We start from the raw sequence: 16,333 nt of genomic DNA on the forward strand, positions 1-16,333 counted from the left end.
TAAGAACAGTCCAGCTCAAACTTGTCTGGCATTGTTTGTGGTCCCTTGTAAATGGGGCCTCGCCTGGTAGTTGGGGACAGACTGTTCCCAAGAGGGACAGGGTTGGTACTGATTGCATAAGGCGGGCATTTGTCTGGAGTAGCACAGTGCATGAGAAGCGATGTACTGGGATGCAGTTCCTAGCAATTGCCAGTGGCAGAGATTAATTCAAGCATTCCACCTATCACCTTGTTGTTGTTGTAGCTTGTTCATATTTGAAAGTAGGCAAAGCTGTCAAGAAGGGTAATTTTGACAGGTGTGAAAGCAGGTTTTTAGGCTGCTGTAGTCCGGTTACACATGGTGGGCCTGAAGCTATGTTTTGCACGCCAACCCTATGGATGACACGATAGGTGCTGCGGTCCACCGGTGGCATTTAACTTCTAGGCCCGGGGACTATTTCCTACTCCATATACTAGGGACATATAGACAAGTTAAATATGTCCATCAGGGGTGCGCCAGTTTAACAATGTTTAAAGAAGGAGTGCACTTTACTGCTGTTTATCAGGGTAAAGTGCACAGTGTTAAAGAAAATTAAAAAGAACTGCAAAAGTAAAGTACAGAAAAAGACAAAAGATCTGGTGTGAATATGAAGAAAAGGCAGATGTGTTACAGGCAGTGTATTGCATTCCAGATGAAGCGTGTGTGACGTATCGGAAGGTTCTACTGTAAACTGCACTTGGTTCGATGAATAGCATTTTGTCTCCTCGTGGAGTGAGGTTACCTGAAAATGTCTAGAGTTGGCTATGGTGTAAGTACTAATTTGCAGAAAGTAGATTTCAGTGGCTTTGATTTTAGGTGAAAATGTAAATTTAATAAAGGTACCCTGCTGCTTGAATTAAAATCAAATTGTTCCTACAATAAATGGAAAGGCACAAGACGGGCATCCTGTGAATGGCCTGACCAGACCGCCTCGTCTGTCCAGGAGCTCTCTGTTGAAGGAACAGGCCCAATGCTCCCGTCCGAGATGGACAATACATAGTTTTGTAATGAATGATGTACAGTCGCATCTGATAGTGAGCCGAGCATTTACCTTTTTACTTTCTTTGTTTGCAGGAATAGCCGAACTTCTAATGCACAGAGCATCTGCCAAAAATGCACTAGGGAAAGTATTTGTTAACGAGGTAAGTGTTACATTAGTTGTTGCTCAACTGGTGCTCAACTGGTGCCTGCACTGCCATTTATTGTTCATTTGTTTACAAGAACAGATTAGTTATCCTCTGCTGGCCGTGCACTTGAGCTGTATTTACTAGTCTTCATAACAAAAGCACAAATTTCCTGCTGGTGTTCTTAAACGGTTGTATGACAGAACCACATGTGCCTCAAAAATGCAGTCTGAACAACAAGTGTGTTGTTACCATGTGTTCTTGTAGCACACAAGTCGTTACAACGACTTGCTTTAGGGCAGCGCTGGACTTTGGAATAGTATAATTTACTCTTTGAACTCCAGTCTCTGTATCAGAAGGGAAGGGTTTGGACTTTAAATCCAACACCTGTTTGACACCGCGTTTCCTAAAGCAAGTTGCCTTAATGATTTGTGGCTAGAGAAACGCGTGGTACAGTAGTACTCGTTGTAGTGCCGGTGTTGTAAAGGCACTGCATGGTTCAGACTGTGTGGTAAATGATGTTTCCCTTCTTCAACATGTGTAATTTGGCATGCGGTCATTGTATTTTATTAAGAGTTGAACATTTGAATCATTGAAGTGAATTATACACTAGGTTCAAGAGAAAGGGGATTAAAGTGTTTACAGGACAGTGTCCTTTGCAATCTCCATTATAACATCACAAAATTTGTTATGCTATAGTTGGTTAGAAACAATTTAACCAGTGCACATCCCTACTCGTAACTATTATCCAATACAATCAGTTCAGTACTTCTTTTCCAGTCCACACAGTTATTTAGATAGCACAGAGTCCATTGGTTCGTAACGTTCTTATTTATTGATTATTTTCTTGCCACATCGTCACAGCCGACGCGCGTTTCGCCCTCCACGGGCTTTTTCAAGGCAGATAAGTATAGTATGGTGAGTGGCGTATTTTCGTATAATTCAATAAAAACCGTAAAATTCCTTTGTCATTGGTCCTTAAAAGCCTGTGATCATGGAAGTGAAAATTATTCTTTTGTATTCTTGTACTTCACTATTCTTTTAGTCACTCAGTGGTCTGTTATTTAATAAAGGAATGCAGGAGCCATGATAAATTCCATCGCCATCGCGAAGACCGGTCACGTCTCAGTAAGGCGTCTCTCTTCCGCGTTCGTTTAGTTGTCCTGCTAAACGAACGCGGAAGAGAGACGCCTTACTGAGACGTGACCGGTCTTCGCGATGGCGATGGAACTTATCATGGCTCCTGCATTCCTTTATTAAATAACAGACCACTGAGTGACTAAAAGAATAGTGAAGTACAAGAATACAAAAGAATAATTTTCACTTCCATGATCACAGGCTTTTAAGGACCAATGACAAAGGAATTTTATGGTTTTTATTGAATTATACGAAAATACGCCACTCACCATACTATACTTATCTGCCTTGAAAAAGCCCGTGGAGGGCGAAACGCGCGTCGGCTGTGACGATGTGGCAAGAAAATAATCAATAAATAAGAACGTTACGAACCAATGGACTCTGTGCTATCTAAATAACTGTGTGGACTGGAAAAGAAGTACTGAACTGATTGTATTGGATAATAGTTACGAGTAGGGATGTGCACTGGTTAAATTGTTTCTATCTATGGTTCATGAAATTCTGCTACACTTGCTGTGGGCAGAGGATCGTGACGGAAAGTGCTTAAGGGTGAATAAGCATCCTATCAGTTGGGCACTCCCAAATTGAGTATCTCTGCATGACTGGACAATTGAATACCATGGGACAAATACAAAACTGATGTGCAGATCACAGTAGCAAATTCACCCTGGCTTTTTGTATATGCTATAGTTGGTTCTTCTGGTCCAGCCAGGAGTCCACATCATACATACTGCTGATCCCTTAGGGTCACTTACTCACTAGTTTGAGAAAACTTCATCTTCGTAGTGGTCATGGTGACTAGTATGCGTCTTCTCTTTTAGTGGTAGACCATTCCTGAGAAGATGCTTATGCGGAGCCCAATTGAACTTTGCCAACGCTACTTTCTTGGGCACCCACCTGGTTTAGGTAAAATACAAAGAATATTGACAAAATAAACAACAAAGATCATTTCTGGGTTTTTAATGTTGTCTAACTATTCTGAACGCTAACACATTTATGCTGGCCCCCTGTAAAACCAGTACTAAGAAAGGATTACCTTTTAAAAGCAAAATGATTGTACCAATGTAACTCTTTGAATAATAGATGTTGCTTTTTAATCGACCGAAAGATACTCATTTTATGGCTGCACATTTGTGGCTGTGGGCTCGACACACGTTCTAGTAGGTAATGGAGATAGAGTTGTTCACCCATCCATCCTTGTGTTCCCTCATCATCCATCCCATTAATTCATTCATTTATTTATTGTAACTTACTTCCACCTTCCAATTTATCATCTACCTGCCCTTTCACCCATTCCCTCATAAATGGGAGTGTTAGGACTTGTGTGCATTCATCAGTCCTCACACTCCCATCCATCTTCAACCAAAGTTCATCCATCCTCACACTTTCATCATTTACTGATACCTTTTCTCAGTCTTATTTATGGCACATCCTTCCTCGCCGTCTTCCAATAATCCCTTATTTACATTTTTATCTACTTGCCAATCCGCCCACCTCACACATATATTCATTCTTCTTCACTCTCACCTTTTCATCTCTTCAGTCGCACACTCATTGGTCCATTCTGACTGGAGCCTCCAAACATGCGCCTTAATGATGAATCCGCTCATCTACTCTACCCTCCTTATTGTACCCCATGATTGAAAAACCATTTCCAGGGATGTGCTACTTCGTTCTTGCACCCGGACTCTGGAATAGTGTGCTTAGGTGTCAGAATACCACAGCCTTTCACATCAGCTTTGGAAAACAATCTGAGTACTCTGTTAGGGCCAGATGTATCAATATTAGGAATAGCGATTACCTAATTACGATTTTCTGCTAATCGGCCCTTTTGCGAATGGAAAACAGCCTGATACATTTAGTCCTTAATCTCTTAATAATTGTCTTCTGCTTTTCTACTATTTCCCCTGCTACTAGCGCCAAGAAACATTGAAGTGTATGAGCTTGGCCTCCTCACACATTGCACCAAATAAACCCGCACACCGCGACCCCTCCTTTAATGTACCCCTATTCAAACAACCCTATTCATTTATAATGTAAACATAACATAACAGTTGTATTTGTAAAGTGTACGAATACCCGTAGGTGTCTTGGCGCTGAATAACAGATGTTTATTGTTACCCAACTCAATGGACTCATTGTATCGACCTCAGTAGGATGAAAGGACGAGTGGACCCGCCGGGATTCGAACCTGTGACCATGAGGTCGAACCCAGGACCCTGCAGCGGCTGCTTTAGTCCACTGAGCCACCAGACCCAGTGCAATTTCTGTTTCCGCAAATATACCTGTAAAATAAGATATTGGGTAAACCTGACATTGGGGGACTAACCTAAACTATTTGCATTTGGCCACTTTGGGGGTGCTCATGATTTAAATCAAATATCTTTTGTCGTAGTTGTTTGAAGCTGTGGAGAGCCTGCGACATGACCCCAGCGTCAGAGTGCTGATTGTAAAAAGTGAAATTAAAGGGGTCTTCTGTTCAGGTGAGCAAAACGTGTTTTATTTATTTAAGTATTTATTTAGTAAGAATCCGAGATAATGCTGTTCTATACAATGCAGTAAATGGCACATTACATTTGGACACTTCTGCACAGTAAAAAAATTGCCTGTCTATGGACGGCCACACCCATGAGACAGAGGTTTAGATGTTGTGGAAAAGAAAGGTTTTCAACAGCACGTTTTGGTATTTTCTGAAAGAGATGTTTAGGCCCATTAAAGTGCGACAGAAAACCCCAGATTTTCTCCATTTCTTTTTTCATGTTGTATAAATCTATCAACCTCGCATGTGACACAGGACTACTGGGGTGCAGTTTACTCTAGAATTTACAGATCCAGAGAGGACCGTGTGGCCTAAGATCAGGGTTTGGAAGTAGATGTTTTCAAAAGGAAAGAGAGACAGTGGAACCTTCCTAAATTATAGCACCTAACCCAAATCAGTCCCAAATTTTAAGTCGCCCCCAATAGTTTGTATGGGCGAAGTGTGTGCACACTGGTTAACACCCACTGTCACAGTGATAGTTCATCAAAGAACTCAATTAAACAATACATAAACGCAAAGGTGCACCACACAATTCTTATACTACAGTACTAATAATCACAGACGTAGATTTTCTTAGTTGTGATTTTCTTTATTCCAAAAGGGTGTACAATCATAACACGGGTGTTCGCAGCCGACGCGTTTCGTCCTCAAGGGACTTCTTCAGGGCGAATTCTTATGAGCATGGATAGTCCTCTTACTGGGTAGATAATTTCTTTATAACTTAACGTCTCAAAAGATTTCCTAATTAATAGTGCTTGGATGCCACATAATTATTGTATTGTGCGCAAAAGTAGTCAAAAGAAAATCGTCTTCAAGAATTTGACAAGACGTCTATGGTCAGTCCTCTATAGTTGCTATATGGTCTAAAGCTCAGAGGAAGATGGTCAGAAAAACGGTTGTACCAACAGGGGTGACTCTTGATAAAATCCTATGCTCCCTGCACCATCCCTCTTCGTACCGCACCGCGTGAGAACGGCTTCCTGATTAAAGCTTCCCAGCACTAATAATTAAGAAATCTTTTGAGACGTTGAGTTATAAAGAAATTATCTACCCAGTAAGAGGACTATCCATGCTCATAAGAATTCGCCCTGAAGAAGTCCCTTGAGGAGGAAACTCGTCGGCTGCGAACACCCGTGTTTTGATTGTACACCCTTTTGGAATAAAGAAAATCTACGTCTGTGATTATTAGTACTGTAGTATAAGACTTGTGTGGTGCACCTTTGCGTTTATGTATTGTTTAGAAGTAGATGTGTTGAACAAAGATGCCTCCATGGGTGTTTGGGAATAGGGGTTCCAACAAATTGGGTTCTTGAAAGGAGTAGGTGTTTAATTTCAAACAAAAATAAGACTTGCCAGGGCTCAGGGTATCGCTTAGGATGGGACTGCAGCTTGCACCACCCACTGCCCCTTCCAGTGCTACAAGTTGCCACTACCAAGGAGATGGATGCGCTGCTATTAATCATTTTTTGTGCATTTTGAATTGCTGAACTAACGTGCTCTGCTGAAATGGGCAGACAGCGCCCCCATGTGGATGACTGCCATTAAAAAAGTGCACCAGCACAAATTAAGCACTGTCCCCACCAGATAGCTACAAGTTACCCTGAAAGCGAGGGGACTCATGAGTAGAACATTAAGTAGGTGATCTGTAAATCACATAAAACGAACAACTCTGCTGGGCAATTCTATAAACACAGTTCCTGCAAATAACTACTCGTCTTATTAAAACGTAAAGCATTTTTTACTTTACATAGTGGGGTAAAACGAGGTTAGACAAATAAATACAACTATGCACATGGAGTGGATATCTAAACTGAGCTTAATTCTTTGTACACAATGTATTGATATAGTCCCAAACCCATCAACAAAATGCACTCTGGAAAAGATGGTAATGCAGGGCTTGGGGAAGTTCAGAGGAGGAACAGTGCATGAAAGGCTCTCTTGGCTCATAGGATAACTACAGGTGAATCCTCTCTGTGCCTACAGTAAGTCTGGAGCTGGCGCTAATGCCTATGGCCTCATTCTAAGCGCTGTGAACATATCGAGATCAATACTCCAAGCATGCAGTGTACTGTGGGTTACCTTGAGTGATGAGGTAAAAATGTGCAGGGACTGTTTATAACCGGTATTCCTTGCAATGCACTATTTTACGTGGACAATTTTCTACAAGTTTTACCAGGAGGGTATGGTGCATGCAGAAAATTCCAGACAGGCCACAATCTGTACATCATTTGTGATTTCAAATTATGTCTGTATACAATTTGCACTCAATTGTGAAGTTAGTGTGGACCTCTGAATAAGGTCACTTGTCTTTGAGGTAGAGATTTCCTCAAGATCATGGGTTCAGTGGGCAAATGCAACTACAAAACCCAGTGCAGTGAGCGGAACGCCATAGAGCAGAGACCACACTTGATGTTCGTCCCATTCTTTACATCGATGGCTTCCTGTGGAGCCTCCTGCTCCAGGATACCTGAAGTACCACCAACACACTACGGTCTGGAGTGAAACTCGCAGAAAATGTGGGAAGAAGGAGCAAACCGGTACCCAACTAGCTTTGGCACATTATTGAAAAGGATGTATGACGTTACAACGCATACATTCACAACGCATACCATTACAATGAAACTTTTACAACGCAGGATCCATTACAACGCATGCCATTACAGCGCATGCCATTACAACGCAAGTATGGGTAGGTATTTTTTTTTATTAATGGGAATATAATAGTAGTGTTTGATAGTGTAGGGGTTTAAATTACTATTCTTACTCCAGGGGGGTGTAATAGTAGGGTAAGTGTTGGATAGTGTAGGGGTTAAAATTACTATTCTTACTCCAGTGGGGTGTAATAGTAGGGTAAGTGTTGGATAGTGTAGGGGTTAAAATTACTATTCTTACTCCAGGGGGGTGTAATAGTAGGGTAAGTGTTGGATAGTGTAGGGGTTACAATTACTATTCTAACTCCGGGAGGGCGTAATAGTAGGGTAAGTGTTGGATGGTGTAGGGGTTAAAATTTAATTAAACATTTACCCATACTTACGTTGTAATGGCATGCATTGTAATGAATCCTGCGTTGTAAAAGTTTGGTTGTAATGGTAGTGTGTTGTTTTAGTTGCGTTGTAATGGCTGTTTCCCTATTGAAAATCCCTGAAACAGTGGAAACTGGGCCAAGAGTTCTTCTGCTGAGCCATGGGATGATGGCCAATCCACCTGATTAAATAGTGCTCGACCATGGGTTTTCATTGCTCTTCCCTTTTTCATAATCTCCGGGATTTCTCAAAATGGGCTGAGTGCATCGCCAATATATTTGGACACTCGCTGTAGACAGGTTGATAAACTCTGGGTCAGTAGGTTTCAGTGATGCCAGCTGGATGAGGTGGTGAAATGCCGTCTCAGCAGTAGGGGTGTGCACTGGTTGCAGCCTATTAAAGGCTCTACAATAGAGTAACGGCAGCCTGCGAGGAACCACATTGAGAAAAAGACCCAAAGTAGATCATTCCTCCGTGCATGTTCCCCTATAAAGTTAAACGCCCTATTGAGGGCAGTGGTGCTGAAACAATTTTCAGAGTGGGGGTGCTGCCATCAATGTTACATCACTGAAGTCAAGGGATTGTGAAAAATCCAAGTGCCACACAAACAACTAGTATAGGAAGTGAGCCACACCAATACAGCAAGAGAGTGGGAACGGTGTGATATGTAGCCAGTGGGGTACTTTAAAGCACAAATATATTAGTAAAGACCGGTGTGATACCACACTGTCATTTACAGTCCGCTCATTTCGTTTGAAATGGCAACAGAATTTGCACTGACATGTAATTTTACAAATAAACAATATAGTGCACAAACGATATTATGTGGGACTCCGGTTTCAGCAAATATTTTTCATTTGCACATCACCAATTAAAGTACCTTGATTTGTTTTAATCCTATTAGGAACTATGGGCCATATGTAGGAAGGCAAATTGTGACAGAAAAAGCAGAAATTCGCAGAATTTCAGCGTTTGCGATCGCAATTTGGGCAGTGTGCTATGTAGCAGACAAAAACCCACTCGCAAAATAAGGAATGGTAAAATTTGCGTTTCCCTATTTTGCAAATGCGTTTAAGGAATCCCAAATTGTGAATCCTTAAATGCAATGTAGGAAGCACCCAAGTTGTGCGATTATGGCTTATGGAATCGCAAATTACCACCAACTTCAGGTTGGTGGTAATTTGCGATTTCCTTGAAAAAATGCACCTTTTTTGCATTTTTCATAGTGCCATACATGCCCTTAGCACATGTATGTGTGCCACACGTGCACAGATACTTATTTCAGGGGTGCAACAGGGTGTCCTATTGAGACACTTGCAACCTTGAAATTCATTTTCAAATTGAAATTCTCTAATTGGGAATCGCAAATTGAGAATGTCTTCCCATTCATTCCTATGGGCCTTCTAGCCCATAGGAATGAATGGAAGGTGTTCCTTATTTGTGAATCTCAATTTTGGATTAGCAAATAAGGAATATGTAGGATTCGCAAAATATATTGCAAATCCTACCTACATTTCGTTTTGCGATTCTCTAATTGCGATTCCCTAAAAATCGCAGTTTGAGAATCGCAAAAAACGTTTTACCTACTTATGGCCCTATGTTTCTATTATACTTTCGAATTACAAAAAAAATGTTGCTTCATGCTAATAGAATCAGCATCAAACTGTCAGAAGACAAAGCCTGATGTCTGACCTCTGTCTTTGAACACATAGAAAATGTGACAAGATAAAAACAAAATTCAAAGGCATCTTTATTGCTTATTCACCCTCCGAACTCCAGCCTCTTTATTTTAGGGTTGCTGCCCACCCGATGGTTGCAGGGATTCTGCTTAGAAATCGAACTTATGCCTGGGATCACAGAACATCAGAATGTAAGGATTTAGTCACCATACCAACTCAGTACCTATGGGTCCAAATCCAGACTAATTGATGGTGCTTTACCTGCCCTCCTTACCTTCCAGAGTGACAGGTAAGTTGGCACCCCAGAACACAACATTCTGAATCCTCTCGGAGTCGCGAAAACCTCTCGCACCCATACGCTTCCCCAATAAACAGAAGTGAGACCCGAAGAAAGCTCACAATATTTATATCAGCTATTGTGTTCTTTCATGAAGCAGCTGTGCGGCAATTAGAAAACGTATACAAGTGAACAATGCAATTCGCATGATTAATAAACTGTACACAATGAAAAGGCCGGTCATAGCGAATGACAGATCTGCCTAAGTCCTTTCTCACTTTGGGAGCACAGTGATATGTTAGAGACCTCTGGGATTAGTGCCGACCTCATACCTTACGGTCATAATGTCTACACCTCAGGCTTGCAGCTCTTTCATCTAAGGACCTTTTCTCTGCAAGCCTCGCTCCTTTCTGTTTATACAGCGACATCTCTCGGCTTATATGATAATAATTATCTGTTTTGAAAACAGCGACTGGATTTATCTATTATATCAAGATGTTAGTGTCCGACCACAGAGAAAAACAGGGCCCAATATTGTTTGGCCTTCCACAAAATGTTCCGACTGAATCCCAGCAGAAAAGCTAAATAACGAAACGTGCAGCCTATTTAAAATATAACAGTGTGGCACCAAAACAAGCGTGTTACTCCATAACGTGCGGAAAGCAAAAGCGGCCTACTACGAGTGCAGTTAAGCTACCATAGGAGAAAAACTACAGATTGCCCTACAGAGAACTCAACACCAGCACTCTACTTCCAGGGCTTATGATTGAGGGGCTCCTACTTCATATCTCTCTTCCTAGTAGCCACCAGCTATTCTCTGGGGTTGAAAGCTCCAATCTATAAACTTGGGGTGGATTCACAAAAGTATATATGAGGATAGTAAGTAGTACTACAGGAGTACACTTTTTTTAATCATATTCTTCAACGCCTCTGTGATAATGCCCCGAAACTTCAAACTCCATGATAGTAAAAGTGTAAACAGGGCACCGTTCTTTCTGCTTGTACTGATTGCGGAGAAGTGTGGCTCAATGATTAGAGCAGCAGACCCTGATGCAGAGGTCTAGCCCGGGACCAGGGTTCAATTCCCCGCCTCTGCGGGTCTTGGGCTCAAAAATTCCACAGACCTGATAATTCTCGCCTCGGTGCCTATTCCAATCATGGAGTCCCACTCTGCAACTCTGGGCAATAGCTTCTTAATCTCCACAACGGCCCCCACAACGCTAAGTCCATGTGCTGGTGTCCCTGATTTATAAAAGTTTCCTCCACCTTGGGGGTGCCCAGGAGTGGATGCCTCACCGGGAAAGCCAGGATGGGTTCCACAGCGGTATTCGTACAAGCGCCTTGAGACCCTTGCGGGTGAGTAGTGCACTATACAAGTATCAATTTACATTTACATTGTATATATGAATATTCTCCAAGTATTCCCAATGTATTCATAGTTTTGAGCCAATTCGCAAAGGCTTGTAATGGTACGTAAAAGAGTACTGCATGATTACTACTTTACTAACAACACATGCCTTTCTGAATAGGTCCTTTTTGTTTTTCCTTCTCTGATAAATAAGGAGAACTACCTGTGTCAAGGCAGAGAGGGGAGATAAAATAAATCGCAAATAATAATCATTTTATACACATTATGTAAAAGAAAAATGCTTTCTTTTATTAGGTGCTGATTTAAAAGAACGGGCACGGATGAGCAATGAAGAAGTGGGACATTTTGTTCAGAGACTCAGAAAATTGATGAATGAGATTGGTAAGTTCTGTAACTCTAAATGTGCAGGTCACATATGGTGATTTTGAATGCAATTCCCCATCTAGATACCCTCAGTTTGATTTATAAAAACGTTTCCTATGTGCTTTTCCTCTTCATAGCACTGCTGCTTTTTGAGTTGTTTTTGTTTTTGAAGGGTCTTCTTTATGAGAGGGCCATGGTCGCCACAAGGCCCAAATACAGTAACAATAATTTGCTTTGTTTGGGCAGTTTTTTACTTTCTAAGAGCTGTGAATTGCGGAGTTTCTGCTATTCAATGCAATGATACCCGAATTATTTGTGCTGGCAGGATGAATGTCTGCATAGGCTTTGTAAGTCTTCAAACTCAAGACCTACAAATCATACCAGCGCTTAACTCGCTTAGCCATCCTGATGAATCTAAAGATCATAAACGGAACAAAACATTTAGTTTTTCAGTGAGTAAATCTTTCCTTAATACATTTTAAACCAACTCATTACATAATTAAAATAGAGCCGTTTTTATTGACCGGAGAGTTGCACACGGCCGGGCTTGGCTCCGCTGGGTGTCCATGGCCGGGCTTGGCTCCGCCGACCTCCTGTCCATCGTTGTGGTGTTGTGAGGGCCGGGCTTTGCTCCGCTGGTGGCCTGGCCGGGCTTGGCTCCGCCGGGCCGCAAATACTACAACCCCCAGCAACCCCTTGCGGCAAGGACGCCGCCGCGCACGCAAACTGGAAGCGCCTGGGGGCGCATAAAGGATCCCTTGCTCCCTCGTCCTGCGGGACGCGCGCGGGAGAAGCCCGGGACAAGGGCGGGCCGTCTGTGGCCGTAAGAGGCCGGGCTGGGCCACGGATTTTGGCTTTCTTTACTTGGAACCTGGACTTTCAGTAAGACATTATTTTTTGTACTGTTTATTTCTTGTTTTACGCTTTACGGCCTTTATTGTCAACGTTGATTTCCATAACAACTGGATAGGACACTGTCGATCACTTTTCTCTGTAGTTAGTATTTGCTGGTCCTAGTATGTCAAAGCTTAGATCATCAAAACCAGCGGCAGCTAACGACACAAGGACAATGGATAACTATCTTGTTAAGGTAGTTAGCAAGATTAACAAAGAAAGGAGATTATCATTAAATTGGGTAAGCCCAGATACTTCTCCCAAAAGGCTGAGTTTGCCTACCACACCGTTGCCCCACCCGGACAGTGGCCTGGTTGACCCTAATAATGATGACACGAATAATGATGTATCCATCATAGTGTCAACAGAAGAGCGGGAAATTATAACTGAATCTATCCTAAGCCAGAGCCCGACACCCTCCCTAAGGCTCTCACCAACTCAATCACCTGTTCGGAGAATGGTGCGAGCATGTAGGAAGGCCCCTGTCAAAAGGGTGGTGGGTCGGAAGACTAAAAAGGCAGGCACAACATCAATCAGCAGGGGAGATACTCCAGAATCCATAAATAATGCCGAGGGAAATACCTTGCACCCTGCCCATATAGAACTCTTGGCTTCTATCCTTGAGTCAAAACTAGAGGCAATGATTAGACCATTGGTGGCAAAGAGAGAGCTAGTCGCACAAGAGGTTACTAGGGGGGTCTCCTAGATTCTCATATGACTCGGCCTCCCATACACACGAGCCCCCAACCTGGCCCTTCGGGTCCTATGGGTAACATTATAGCCGGACCTGTAGCATCCGTATCGGCCAGAACTAGGGATATAGGCTCAGGGGTCATTGCACAGACATCTTCAGTCGTAAACGCACAGAGTACTCCACCTCCTATCATCAGTGGGAACTGCAATAGCACAAACATCAGTACAACCACAATCAGCACATAATGGCAGTCAGAACATCATGGAAGGGGGAGAAAGTGCTGGGAGAAGTAGGCCTAGGAGGAAAAACTTTGTCAACCTCCTACCGGAGTGTGTCCCATACACTGTGGTATTAACAAATGTTCCAGAGGTTGACTCTTGTTTGACTGATCCTAGGCTAGAAACCCATGCTGCCCTAAAAAATAAAACACTGGCCTGGTTAAATAGGAATTGTGGCTTTCCGCTTGCCTTTTGAAATGATATAATATCCACTCGTAGAGTCAGCCAGATTGGCAATGCTAGAAAAAATTCAAGAGGGGACTGTATTATCGTAAATTTTAAACATCCACAACATGTTACAACAGTCCTCCTTAGAGCCGCCTCTTTACCTACCCTGGAAAATTCTGTATGTGCTAAACCCCTTGTAAGCATGGGCAAATTTTGCGAATCTCGCGTTCGCGAATTTTGCGGATTTGCGAACTCGCAATTCGCAAAATCCGCGAATTCTCGCGAATTTGCGGATTTTTTTTTGTGTTTGCGCCGGTTTCTGCCAGTTCGCGAGGGTTTTGTACACTTTCGCAAATTGCGAACTTACCTGTCGGGTCGCAAGTTTCGCGAACTTGTTGTTTCTACGTGTCCAGCCTGTTTGGGACACTCTTCTTCATCACTGCCACTCTCTGTCACCACTGCCACTCTCTGACTACTCATGCCACCCTCTGGCCCACCCATGCCACCCTCTGTTTCATCACAGCACCCTCTGGTTGTCCAGTCAGTGTACATTATTGTGGCAACGCAAGCACACCTTCCCTGCCTCAAGTGACCTGAATTAATTTGGGGCTGATTAATGTGTCACAGAATATTTTTTTAGCTGGCACCTGCTTCCTTAGTGCTCCCTGATTAGTGATCTTTTGCACTTGCTAAGTGCTTTCATTGTTGCAAAATTAGTTACAACACCTGCCCTGCCCCAACTGACAATAATGAATTAGGGGCTGATTAATGGATTTGAACTTCCAGCCTGACTCCTGCTTGTCTCCCTTAGCTGTAATTCAGGACCTTTGTGGCATATGTGTAACTATTCTGAGGTTCAGAGCAGGGTCACATAATAGTTGCAACTGGCAACTGAACTCTGGAGGGGCCCCTCAGGAAGCACTACAGGAAATGGCTACTAATGATGAGCCTGAACTTTTGAACCTGGTAAGTAGTTTCAGTTTTGCTAAGATCGTATTTCTGCAATTTTGCACTTATTCGCGGGGCGCGAAGTTGTACTGGGAAGCCGCGAACTCACGCGAACAGTGCGAGCAGTGCGAGCAAAATCCGCTGCTCGCGGATTTGCGGATTTTGCGGGAGATTCGCGAATCTCGCGGATTGCGAATTTACCGAAAATCCGCAAAAAATCCGCGAGCGAAACGGATTTTCCGCCCATGCTTAACCCCTTAGCTTCTTTTACAACCACCTGGATAACACCCAATATTGACCACCTCATCAGCAAAGGTATCCTGTAAATGGGCTCAGAAGGGGGATGGCTGGTTGTGTTCCAAATGCACCTCTACATCAAAATAGTGGGACTCATATTTTTATCAGCTAGCAAATAGGCAGTTTGATCATACCCTCCCATTATACAATCGTTATACTGCTTTATCATCACTAGAGGAAAACGATTGACAGCCCGCTGCCTCGGGGAGTTCTATTCAGTTACCAGCACCGTCTCTTAACATTGCTACATGGAACATTGCTGGTATAAAGAATAAAATTGGGAATGCTGAATGGCTTATGACATTAAAATCTTTTGACATCATTGCCCTACAAGAGACATGGGACCATTCGAACAGCTTCTCTTTGGATGGCTATAGTCACTTTTGCAACCCAGCAATTAGTAGTGTGGCAGGAAGATCTAAGGGGGGTTTGCTAAGTCTATTTAAACTGGATATAAAAGGCAAACTAACCCAGTGTTTTTCGGGTTCTGAAAACTGTCTGATTGTTGAACTCGCTACTCAGGACAAGGCCAAGATTCTTTTTGTTAATTTTTATAATTCAAATGCTAATGAGTGCACCAGTTGTAATTTGGAAGTACTGGATACATTTTTGTCAGTCTATAGTGTCAATGTAAATACTTTTGAATTAATATTTTTAGGGGACTTTAATATACCACCATGCACCCTACCATGCATTAGCCATGATGATGAAGGTCCCCCTCTCTCCTCATCTATCCATTTGGAACACACTAGGCGAGGAGAGCATCTTGAAACTTTTCTTGCAAGATGGAACTTATACGAGTCAGGCTGCGGGGATGGAAAAAATAGGTCCCCTACGTTTAAGGGAAAAGATGTGGGTACTATTATAGATTATATTTTTGTGTCTTCCTTTTTGTTAAATAATGTGATAAATTATTATACAGAGGTATCTGCTTTTAGCGATCATAATCCTGTTTTACTTGAAGTGAAGCATACAGACCTAATTTCTTTAAAAACAGTGAAAGTTAGAGGGGGAGCAAATGTCACGGTAAAAGATCAGAATCGTAGGTTGAAATGGACCAAAATAGTCCCTGAAACCTTTCTTCAAGAGGTTTTGTCTAAATTAGAGGATGAAGTTGCAATATGCTTAGCGAATAGAACACAACGTAAAGAGGTCATAGTGGCGTTTGATAATATCTCCATAGAAATTAACCGTAGTCTGCAGACTAAACCCAGGCAGAACCCGCTAGTGGGCAAAAGATGGTTCGACAAAAAATGTTCAAAGGCGCGTGGAGTGCTACTTAGAGCATTGAAAGCAACTCCCAAAATTCGTGCAGATATAGCTAGTGCAAGGATTGCATATAAAAAAACTATCTCAGAAAGGAAGAGGGACCTGAAAGATAATGCTTTGGCCCAACTTCTTGAACCAGAAACTCTGAAAAATAGTGGCTTATTTTGGAAAATCATAAATCATCCACTCTTTTCTGATGATGAAAACACCCCCTTAGAGGCAAATATACCAGATGAGGGCTGGATCCAACATTTTA

The 16,333-nt window shown here is 42.5% G+C and overlaps 1 protein-coding gene across 1 annotated transcript in view; it reads left to right on the forward strand.

The window, feature by feature from the left end:
• Nucleotides 1-16,333, forward strand: part of ECHDC2 (enoyl-CoA hydratase domain containing 2) — a 137,833-nt gene that overhangs the window by 28,368 nt on the left and 93,132 nt on the right. Inside the window, exons 2-4 of the mRNA XM_086952449.1 lie at nucleotides 1,093-1,160; nucleotides 4,675-4,762; nucleotides 11,461-11,547. Of these exons, the coding sequence (XP_086808575.1) occupies nucleotides 1,093-1,160; nucleotides 4,675-4,762; nucleotides 11,461-11,547 (243 nt within the window). The remainder of the gene's footprint in view (nucleotides 1-1,092; nucleotides 1,161-4,674; nucleotides 4,763-11,460; nucleotides 11,548-16,333) is intronic.

The sequence above is a fragment of the Lissotriton vulgaris genome, chromosome 1_1 (genome assembly GCF_964263255.1).
Source record: "Lissotriton vulgaris chromosome 1_1, aLisVul1.2, whole genome shotgun sequence".
NCBI classification, from domain to species: domain Eukaryota; kingdom Metazoa; phylum Chordata; class Amphibia; order Caudata; family Salamandridae; genus Lissotriton; species Lissotriton vulgaris.